Source organism: Pieris brassicae, chromosome 11 (assembly GCF_905147105.1).
Source record: "Pieris brassicae chromosome 11, ilPieBrab1.1, whole genome shotgun sequence".
In the NCBI taxonomy this organism is placed as follows: Eukaryota; Metazoa; Arthropoda; class Insecta; order Lepidoptera; family Pieridae; genus Pieris; species Pieris brassicae.
In genome coordinates, this window is record NC_059675.1 from 5410535 (window position 1) to 5423012 (window position 12478).

Here is a 12478-nt window from a genome sequence, read left to right on the forward strand (position 1 = left end):
TCAAAAGTATTTTTTTTCTAAACTAGCTTTTATTACATTATATTTTATTTAACATTTTGGTTGGTTTCGTTGCGTTATAAGAAACTGGATTTGTTTAAAAAGCAGAATGACTTCTAAGTATTCAATTTGTCATAAAATAACAATACTTAGAAATCATTTAGTTACATAATATAAAAGAATATTTTTCGCATATTTTTTTAATGATTTTTTTTCAAATGAGTCGCAGAAATGAACATTTCTGAATGAAGATCCAATCGCTTCGATATACAAATGGACAGTGGAAAGACGACTTTCTATGGGCAAATAGATAGTCCTTACTTCCGACACGTGTTTCCTTGAGCCTGGTCACGTAGAATATTGACGCCTCCAGCGATCGGGCAATACAAAGCTCTCGCCAAGATATACTTGACATACTAAAAAATCGCATTAGAATGTTGCTACGTTCCGAGAAATGTAATATTGGGCAAATATTTTGTGAAGGATATTGCGCGATTTTCTACCCATATTTATTTCTTGTTCCCTTAGTAAGATTTATGAAGAAGTATGAATGCTTTAAGTTTTTGAGAAACTACATTAAAATATTTTAAAACTGGATATATAAGTACTACCATTAATTAATAGTGTCAAAGAATTCACATATTGAGCGGACGACTGAGACAACTGTCAGATGTCAATCTGAATGTCTGCTGAAATGTCACAGATTTTGACACAGTGACTGACGCCTTGTTTGTGACGAACTTGACGAGTGTTTTGGATTTCATACATACAAGCATCGTGGATTTTTACATTTGTAAGATATTGTTAATTGTTAACGCGGTAGAAGTTAGAAGGAAGTTTTTTGTAGAATCATCCAATTGATGGGCAAAATAAATATAGTATGTGCCACGTGCCGATTGTGGATTTAACGGTAAACCCGCTAACATAAATTAACAACGTTTAAAATTAAATTTATTGAATAAAAATAACTATATTAAAAATCCCTATATATAAATAACTATATTAATATCAGCCCTCTCCCATGGTACAGCCAGTCATTAAGCTATATCCTAACACGGGGCGCCTACAGACAGCGTTGATTTGGTGTAATAGTTGATATCACGCATTTCTGTATTATTAGGTGTAACGTGTACACACACACATTTAGTTTGTGTTGTTTTTTTTAGGTCATCGACCTTCTAAGACTAACATTCCGAAACATTGATTGTGTAGCCAGCCGCAACGTAGGAAATTCGAGTTATAAATGTGCCTTTCACTAACTACGGAGGCGACTAAACGTACTATATTTTAATGTTAATTTATAGTGTATTTGATATGTTTGTCAATTAACATTTTAATTATAAATATGTACTACTCGTATATCTCGTAAATCTTACATTTTTAAATTAAATTTATATTTGTTTTCAGCCCTGGGTCTCGAGCCGGATTTCAAGTTTCCCCTGGAGAATGTTACCATCGCACAGGGAAGAGACGCGACATTCACCTGTGTGGTCAATAATCTAGGTGGTTATAGGGTGAGTGGCGACTCCGCCACTGCCAGGGTGTGTATCAAACTAACTCAATACAGCTAGCCGACTAGAGGAGCACAGCACTTGTTGAGATCTATTATTGTGGAACACATGATTTTTTTACCTATAAATAATATTATGACGGTATATATCCAGTTAGATAAGTAATAAATAAAACATCACGATAACGTAATAAATATGAGTAGTTACATAAAATCCATAGTTTCAAAAACGGTTAACGAAAACTGTTTTAATGTATCGAAAGTCTAATTAAGTTATTCATCAAAACAAAGTCAATCATATTACACTCATTTAACTAATATATTAATCCTTGTCTCTGAAAGTGTGTTTTGATTATAATAAAAAGAGATATCAGCCTTTTATAAAAGTAGGATTTATAAACTTATTAAGATAAGAAAAGAAGATATCGGTCAATAAAATATATAAATTACGGATGGATCGATATTTGTCTTAGTTAAATCTTATTCCTCGAATTCGTCCCAATAATAGATCTCACAAATAGTCTGCACTTACTTCAACACTTCTTGCACACCTTTAGCACACAAGTTCCGATGCACTTCTTCACTCACTTAGGAACTGTCTATAGTATAGAGTGTGACACTTTGCACAGTTTCTTCACAATTTTAGCATAGTTAGTACTTAACTTGCACACACTTGCACAGAATTAACTTAAACGCAAGAATTCTCGTATATTTCTATTTCGAATTTCACGAAATTCGCATTATTGCTGCATACCACAGCCTCATTCATATTATTATGTTATTAATTCCTAATTTTATACGTACGTATACGTATGAATTGATTTAATAAAAGATAATGTTTTTATTAAAGAAATTGTAATATTAATATGCAGAAGTAATGTGTACATTTTTGTAAAGCTAAATACAATTTCTTGAGTTTAGTTATGGAATAACATAATACTTAGGAGCATGCATTCCACAGCACCAGTACTACCTGAATCAAAATTTGCACACTGTTGATGAAATTATGATTTTCATTATGATATTGCGAAACTAAAATCTATAAACAGTTATTGTGACATATATGTATATATCACATTTTATTACATTTTTCATTTATTTTCTTTGTTATTATTACACATGTTATATATTTTAAGAAAAGTTTTAAAACATACTTTACGAGTTTAAAATTCAATATCTTGCTTCTCGCATTTTAAATAACTGCTTAAAATAACCTTAAAACAAATATTCACTTTTCTAATTTTCGTATATATTTACGTTATCTCATAATGAATTTAACAAATCCTTCACGAGGCTATTCCATTTAAGTGTGGTCTTGCAAAACAGTCACTTTACGACATTAAAATAAAGCTAGGACAGTCCCCACGGTCCCTGTTCAATCATTTCGAGAGGTAAGCTCTGTCCCCAAAGCTAATCTCCATCTGCTTTACTATTATCGGAACATTGGTTATATTTTAAAACGGTCTCTTATTAGTTTTTTAACGGTAATAAGTGAATAATTGATTTCCAAAAAAGTTTGTTACACATCAACTTCCAAAATTATAAGTTTTGTCATTGATGTATCAGTTACGACAAGCAATGAAATAAATAATTCAGAATAGATATCACTTTTAAAATCAAACAAATATTTATTGTGAATTTAAAACAAATTAGAGATTCTGTGTAAAGCTCGGAAGCATTGCATTAGTTTTAAAATTCATGAACGTATTTTCAAAATTTACTTAACTTTAAGATCTACGAATATCTTTTACTGATACACGTTAAATGCATCAGATTAACACGAACATAAATCAGATTCAATTAGAATAAAAGCAGTTACACAAATTAATAATTTTCCCGGATCGAACATGACAACTCCGATATGCACCGCTGGTATGGATGAGTTATAAGGGTAAAGATCTGTATATACTAATTTTTATGTTACTATAAAAATATAAATCCAGAAACATTAATTAGAAAACTTTATATTTAATTTCAAAAAATATTTCTCTATGAAGTGAAAATCTATATTTGTGGCTATTCAAAGCTGGATTTATATTGAATCTACTCAGTTTTTTAAATCTACAATATCGTTGCATTAAAATTTCCTAGTTCGTATTGAAAGATTTGAAAAATTGAGGCTATTCTGCACAAAGTATTTGTTTAAAATCCATTCTTGTAGTAAAAAGGTAACCTAGAGCACAATTTAGAGTTGCACCGGTTGTTACGAGATGAAAATTAACAACACTAGTAGTATCTTCACTTCTATAATAAAGCACTAACTTTCTGTAGAGCACTTAGCACTTCCTAGAAACTAAATTGTCATATTACTATAAATATTTAAGAAACTTTTATTATCAAGTACTATGAAGCCTTAATGTTTACAAAATTTAATAAAAATTCTCCAACTTTATTCCGTGTCATATTTTAAGGCTAGTCGTTTTTTACAAGACGCAGGAAATAGGGTTCTATTGCAATGTCGACGCTTTTGGTAGAATGGACGAAACGGGCGTTTTCAGTGTGCCTTGTGGCGGCCAACAAACGAAAATGTAATTAAAAATTCCATGAGCATTTTGCGAGTTTTTCACAACAAGATAGTGTTGCTCGCTCAAGGATCGTTGGCAAGCCTGTTGCAAAGTATTCCCTTGTAATTAGACTAGATTTCTCAGTCTTTATTTCTCAAGACCGCATAATCGATTATGCAAACTTTTCATCCGTTCGAATCCCTTCAATCCAAACTTTTCGTTTGAGTGCTTTGTTTAGAAAGTTTATGTATATGAAGGATTGTTGGATACGTTTCCCGAGACAGGTAGCGTGGATCAAGGCGGATACAAAGGCAATTCTAGCGATACACGAGCACGTGATCACTAACAACGCCCGGCTAAGCGTCACCCATAACGACTACAATACGTGGACGCTGAGCATTCGTGGCGTAAAGAGAGAAGACAGAGGACAATATATGTGCCAAGTTAACACAGATCCTATGAAAATGCAGGTATTAACTTAAATTGTTCTAATTTCCTTTCGATTTCTACGGAAAAATCATTAGCTCTTAAGAAGTAGTAAAAGCAAATAGATTCTCAATAAATAAGCTTTAATCCCTTTTATAAAGGAAATTGTTAATAAGACTTTCAACTAGATTTTTCTTCGGGATATACAAAATTAATATTTTCAGTTACAAAACAAATATCTAATAAATTCAAAATCCACCCTATAAGATTATAGTGCCCGTTATTGTTTTTTTGATAAACACATTTTTTAATGTTTAACAAATCGTATTGGCATTCGACTCAATACTTTTTTGTTTTTATTATTTCCAAACAATATCCAATGCACAAAACTTCACAAAACGCAAATATCTTGCAGACAGCATTTCTCGAAGTTGTAATACCACCTGACATCGTTTATGAAGAGACATCAGGGGATATGATGGTACCGGAAGGCGGTTCAGCTAAGTTAGTGTGTAAGGCAAGGGGCTACCCTCCGCCAAGAATCGTCTGGCGAAGAGAAGATGGAGGTGACCTCATTTCTAGAGGCGGGCCACAGGGGAAAACAAAAGGTAAGTTTTTATTATTTGTAAAAATTAACCGACTAACAAATCTATAAGGTCTCTTATTTACATTGGTCACGTTTGATAAAACATTTCAAAATTACATAATTATAATCCTATTTAATTTAATTATAAGAAATTTGACTATTCCGTCTGTCATAAACTGTATTTGTTGAACAGTGTCTATTATTGATAACATTCCAACGGTGATTAGAATTACGCTTGTACATGTAATCAATATTCTTGTAATTATAATAGTATTGGTATCTTGTTGAATTGTAATATAATGGCTTATAATTTTCCATCTCTCTAATACATTTATTTGTAGTGAGTTACATTTATATGTTAATAATTCAGGCCAATAATTCTGCATTCATTGGTCAACTTTATAGCCAAGGTAGACAGCCTTGTCTATGTATATTTATTTGTCATAAAATAATATAGTTACTCTTTCCAAATAATAACAAATGACGTGTTACAATGTACTTAATATAAGCACGTCGTCGTTTTGTGCGGCCACATCGACTTTCTTGTAATAATTTCTTCATCGTACAAGTACTAATTGTAAATAAAAAAATCATCATAACATAGTCGGAGTCAACAGACCTTATGTTTGAATACAACATATCTACTTAAAAAAAACATATGTTAAACAGTAAACAAATGGCGTAATAATTCAAATTAGAATAATAGTGATTCGCTTAAAAATGCGAATAGCGTTATTATCACAGGCATTGATTAGATTCTATAATAAAATTACGTTGAACCGGTTTAATAAACAATTAATGCAAACTACTATCGATAAGCGATACTGTATAATGGTCGGTTGGTCCGCCAAAGCCTAGATAGTAATATGAAAACGCCGTAAAATTATAAATAGGACTTAGTAGAAAAATGTAAACAGTAAAACGGAATGTAGAAAGAGATAAAGTAGCTTTATTAATATCACTAAAACTGGTCTGTGTCTATACCATAGAAGCTACGTAAGTGAAAAATCATAACTAACTAACATTTAACATTTAAATAAATAAAAATTGTTGCATTAACCTTATTGTTACTGATGTACAGTATCTCAACTCAATATTAATGATTTATTGATCTAAATACTTGGTAACAGATTTTAGAATCTATAGAATGCCTTGAAAAATTATTAATTAATTAAATAATTTTAAATTTAGATCCACAGCCTCTCAAATGAATAGCGTAAAATAGATAGGAAGATCTGGTAATAATTCCGCGCCATTCTTTTACATCGCCAATTATTTTACTACAGCTGTTTATTAGCTACGATAAATATTTGTGAAAACAAAAATATTACAATTTGGTTCAAGTACTCTATAAAAAGCCATGAAAAGAACCAGATTTCTCGATAAAACATTTTTATACAAAAATTTAAAATTCAAACAACAGCTTTACTAGAACCTACAATATTTCCTTTCCAAAAGATAGCAATGGTTAATGCAGAACGGAACTAATGTAGTCATTTTCAAATAAATCATGAAATAACGCAAAATTTATAGGTCTGGGATATCATGCAAATTTTATGAGTGAACGTTTGCGTGCTGAGGTCGTATTATTGGTACACTTAATTTAATTAGTCATATAATTATATTGATAGATATAGTGGTCCTTATATATTAGAGACCAACGGTATGTAAACTTGCTTCCACCCAGAGGTGAGAACCGAACTCCATGTGGGGCCTAATTTGCGCTTTGTACAGTTGCAAGTGATAACCTGGAGCGAAATACCGTCGTGCTATACTAAGTAAGCTTCTTCGTAGATATCTCAGGACCTGGCCGTTAGTAGAGGATGCCATTATTTTGGAAAACAAGGTGGTTATACTATTGGGTGATAGTTGGACGGATCAGAGCGAGCGCCTTATTTAGGGATCGTGGGTATTGAAATGGTCTTCCAGCACTTTGAGACAGTGCTGTGCAAGTACCGAAAAACTTAAGTTATATAAGGTTCGCTGGCATTGGCACCACGAGATGTCGCCGCTTCCGCACACACTTTAATGCAACCTCGCTTTCGACACGAGGCAACCACGACCGCGAGAACGTTTAAACCAGGGCTGTGACTTACCACCCATCCCGCCACCATCGCAGAAAATAGAATAAATGAAATGGATACTGAAATAAATGTATGCCACATTCACGTAACCATATATTTTATTTTATTAATTCCATCTTATGATATGATTCAACGACGTATCGCTGTAACACTACAGTGTTGATGCAATAAATAACTGCAATTTCCACACGAATACACAGTTGCATACCCGAATACAATAAATCATAGAGTTAGTGCCGATAGACAGCGTAGAAGTTTAAGAAACGTCGGCAAATAAATCAGCGCTTAAAATATTCACTATTGAATCTTAGCAGTAAATCAGACCGCAGTGCCTCAGAGCTCCTATTACCATTCTCACCGCCCTTTCTAATCCCACGGGATTACAATCTCGAGACCGCCCGGGAATAATTACTTACCTACTCATCTCTATTCGGCCAAATAAAGATTCAGACGGGTTAAGATCGCCTAGTTAAATAATGATTCTGTATTGAATTATATTGCGTCTATGAACCCGATTAAGTACAGGCTTGTAAAATACAGGTTTTAATACATGATCACACTTTTAGCTTACTACTAAAGCGAACTTTTAACTGTGAGGTTCTTGGACCTCGGTTAATCTGACTTCCTAAGGGCGAAGAAAGCAGGGCCAGTAAACCGGCATGCCCAAAGACCCAAAACTCTACGACATCACAACAGATGTTTGTGACAGAGGAATCTATAAATGTATCTTTCGCTTTTAGAAATAATGAAATGTATCTGTTTGTAAATGTGTAGATTTTTTTATTATTAAGTACTTACTGAAGAGAAGGAGTAATTTGATTAAAAAATTATAAATTTCCCGTTTAAAAGTAACTCTTCACAAATAATTAAAACCAGCATTATTTCACATATCACACGTTTCAAAAGTTTGAAAATTTTAATCATTCAAATAAATTACGGTTTACATTTTATACGCTATAATTAACATGTTTCAATGAGCCAAAATGACTTTCAAATATTAATCATGTATAAACGTCAGATATCGACTGTACAGTCATAAATTTTAGTAACACAATTCATTGCCAGGTTTAATATTTTCAAATATCGGATGATGAGACCATACATCATTTGAATTGAACTATTGTTTATCAATTTAGCTTGTTGTACTCATATGAACGAAATTAATGTTATTCTAGCCGAGTTATAGATACATAAATTTATAAACTACAGATTAGTTATACCTGTCACCACAGAAACATTAAAAATGCCTTAAATGAATGAAATGTACAAACTTTATTCGTTGCAAGTAAGTCTGGTTAAGCATTGTAGTAGAAAGTATAATATAAAACAGAACGACACCTGTCTACACACAACTATAGGTAGATTATTAATTATTTGTAATATTTAAGAATATTACTCTCGGAGACTGGCTTAATAACGCGTGGCATATACCTATAAAATAAATAATTATAATGCCTTCAGTATTTGTAGAACTTAGGTATTAAAACCAGTGTACGTAAAGTATTTTATGTTTATACTCGAGAAACGCCAGAATAAAATGAAATCTACAATACATTTGTATGTGTGTGTACAAACAATGATTGGGTTATGGTGTCAGAAGAACTCAATCTTCCTTATGATCAAGTCGAGGTAAAACAACGAAATATTGCTTACCACTTTAACTAGAATGATCTTCAAAGGGTTAGTAATTGTTCGAAAGGAATCAATAGCATTGAGTAACATAAATAATAGTTATAAGGGGATTCGTGACGAGTAGCAATTGGAAACTGTAGCGACAGGGTGATTAATTGGCAGGTCCTACTTAACCCCACCACTGCTCGAATACTGCCATCAGTCAATTCATTACGTTAACAAAGTACTACCAGTAATGACTTTCACAGACTACACAGCCTTTAAGATTAAATCGTTCAAATTTCTCTTCTAACATAGGATATTAGTTTTAAAGCAAATGCTTCAATTACTCTGTGCATCGTTCAAACCACTTTTATTTGATTGTCAAAAACAATCATTAATTTGAGTGAAAAGTAATTAAAGTAGTCGTTACAAGTTACCTCCATAAATCTGTACGGAAACAATATTAAGAAAATGTCAAATATTTAAATGGGAAAAGTTTTTGTAGAAAATTTTACTCTTATTGAGAACTAAAGTATGATATTATATGTACCCTATTTTGCATCTGTTTCCAATTATGTATTTTTATATAGGCTAGTCTGAACTTTGTTTAATAACATCGTCATTATTTGTAGCAGTTTCTTCACTAGGAAAAGATATTGGTGTACAGCCAGGGTTCGATCTCATGACCTCAGCGTTGAGCGTTGAGTTGACCATTTATTTATTTACTTTTATCACTAAATAACATATACATACAGAATTTTATGTTTAATAATTTATACAAATAACTTTTATTCCAAGCTTAAATAATCGGAGGTCTAATAACTTTCTAAAATACATGTGACAACGATAATGATAACGGAATGAATAATAAAGGGCCAAAACAAAGGATTCTTTACAGGATTTGTCCCTTAACGTGCCATATAAAACATATTCCGATGACAAAAGCGTGTCGCACGCCTATTTGTTTCATGTTCTAGAGTAAATTATGTAGATAAGCGAGTGAATGAAGGAAACTTCCTCAGACTGATGCAAATTAACTCAACCATCCTTCTATTCGACGCTTTTCATCAACAGAAAGTTTGAAACAGATATGAATAGCTTACACAAATTAACATGATGGCGATATATTAGATTTCACCGACAGAGGGTATATTCGTTAATATATATGAATATTAAAAAGCTCCAAAGCCTCATCAGGGTGGCATTGAGCTTGAAGTCTTTTCCCGTTTAAGTAGACTTATTTTAATAAGATGATCCGAACAATTCCATTAAAATCACCACGGTGTGATGTAGAATTATCACTAAATAAATTCAAAGTCATAGTTACACGTAAATTAATCAATAAAGCTTTTTATAAACATGACAAATATTTAAATGATCCTAATCCTTGGGATTGATTTGCTTCAGTTCAAACAATTTGTATGACTCAAAAATTAGCGAATAAAAAGAATGGTGGAAAGTTTCTTGCCAGTTCTTCTTGCCCGCTCTTTGCCCTTCACTTGCGAACTGGTAGTAAATGTAAATTCACAATTAACTTCTTTTCTGACGTTCATAAGTGTACTTGTTTACCTATATGAATAAAGTTATTTTGAGTTTGAGTTTAATATACCTCAATTTACTGTTTTGTTACACATCTATATTATGTAGATTGTAAGACTACCAGTACCTAAAAGGATTTAGTTATTACATTAAAGGTCATTAAAATAAATGTTATTATTAAATATTGTTTTCAAGTCGTCATTAAAAAATTGTAAGAAACGAAAAATTTATAATTACAGCGCTTCCTGTCTGTTTATCGTACTTCCCTAAGAAAGCACTACAACTGAGTGTCACTTGACTTATGACACATCGACAGGGCCATGTTGTAATAGAACATAAAAGCTTAAGAGCTGATTCATATTTTACTATTTTTATTATTTATATACATTTATAGCATCCCTCGCCGAAAACTATATTCGTGTAGGCAAAGTGTAATGACGTTTTAAATGTGTAAAAATAACAATTATCGTGTTAACCAATTTATTCAAATTAGGTTAAGCTACTTAAATAATTAATCTGACAACTGTCCATAACTTCCGAACACTTGAAGTGAATGCAAAAGTTTTATAATTATTTCAATTAAGTAGACACTCCACAGTAGGTCGTTGTTCAAGTTGTTTGCTAACGAAGCGACGTCGACTACCAAAAGCTCTACACTTTAAACCATCAACTCCCTTCGAAAATATTGTCCCAGCTTTTTATCCTCTTGTTTGAATTAATGGTTGTAAATGTACTCGGTAGCAAGGTGTCAAGAAAACAGTTCAAGTTGGGACCGCTAACCGCATTTGTTTATAGAATGTCTACTGGCGTTTCCAAGTGTTTTTGTAGGCTCTTGAGAGAAATGTAAAATAAGCACTACTCTTTATAGGGTACATATATTTATATAAATGGGGGTGAAATTTTTGTTATTTTTTAAAATTATTTTTGTACTCTTTAATATTAAAATAAAGTTTTTTATCACGCATTTCATTTAAAATTCAATAATAGCTATGAATTTAATTTCGAAAACTTAACTGTATACAATTATGTTTTAGTAATCGGCTCTTGATAATCAATCTTGATTTATAAAATTGTAAAAACTATTTATTTAAATATATATGTTAAATTACTTTTCCATTTAAATATACTATGCCTACTGCTGGTAATATATTTGTTTTACATTGATTAACTATTGATTACTTAAGATGTCATGGGGAACATGGTGTAATGGTTGCACCTCCTCACAAAAATTGCGTAAAACAAAAAACTTGTAGATTAAAAAGTGGCGAAGAGTTTATTACCAGTTTTTCTCGTCCATTCTACGCCCTTGATTTGAGAACTAGCAGTAAATGTTAAATTAGGAGCATTTAATTAATTACATACATTGTGGTACCTAAATGAATAAATGTTTGTGAATCTTGAATTTCACATATATATAAGTAATAGTATCATTCGATTAATGACTTTAAGCACATCAATCGGTATTATATATTTGAATATTATGTATAGCGAACTATTTTAAAACAAAGTTCACAATGGAAAACATTGATCAATCGTTTGATTCGCCGCTCATCAGCATCCACCACAGTTTATAGATTTTGGATATGGAATTTAAAATTTATATTTTTACAGTGTCGTCGCTGGAGGGCGAGATAGTGAACCTGACGAAAGTAACTCGCTCCGAAATGGGGGCGTATTTATGCATCGCGGCAAACGGCGTACCCCCTTCCGTCAGCAAGAGGATTATGCTCCACGTGCATTGTAAGTCAATACATGTTAGATTAATGAGCGCATTTATTAGTACCTCATATTTTTTTATTGTAGACATTGTTATTTGGTCCTTCGGGGACGTTCAACTATAACGTAAGCAGATTATATTACTACAATTTATCCTCCTTTATATTTTTTTTGTTTACATACACATAAATGACAGCTGATTAATAAAATAGTGTAGTTAATTAATCCGAAATAATTCAATGAAATATAATGAAAAACCCCGATTATATTTATTAAATAAAAACCTTATATCGATTTGCAATTGTCTGAACTTCTATATTAATCACAATAAAAGATTAAGTTAATCGCTAAATTCAAAACGTGAATCAATTCATCCGTCGATGAAATCAGCTCACCTGTACGCAAAAAGCTTATCGTTTGATCTAAGGGTAATTTATATGGAGCTATTCAATGCTCGGTTAGTCGGGAAACACTGTTGGGCCCGACATCTCAAACACGTAAG

At 32.0% G+C, this 12478-nt stretch overlaps 1 protein-coding gene across 4 annotated transcripts in view; it reads left to right on the forward strand.

Moving 5' to 3' along the window:
• Positions 1-12478, forward strand: part of LOC123716521 (lachesin-like) — a 53207-nt gene that overhangs the window by 22910 nt on the left and 17819 nt on the right. For 2 of the 4 annotated variants that reach the window (XM_045672298.1, XM_045672302.1), the window contains 4 exons: positions 1405-1538; positions 4296-4481; positions 4853-5045; positions 11872-12000. In XM_045672298.1, the coding sequence (XP_045528254.1) occupies positions 1405-1538; positions 4296-4481; positions 4853-5045; positions 11872-12000 (642 nt within the window). Of the gene's footprint in view, positions 1-1191; positions 1275-1404; positions 1539-4295; positions 4482-4852; positions 5046-11871; positions 12001-12478 lie in introns of those variants that run through there. The other 2 variants (XM_045672301.1, XM_045672299.1) reach the window with 2 other exon arrangements.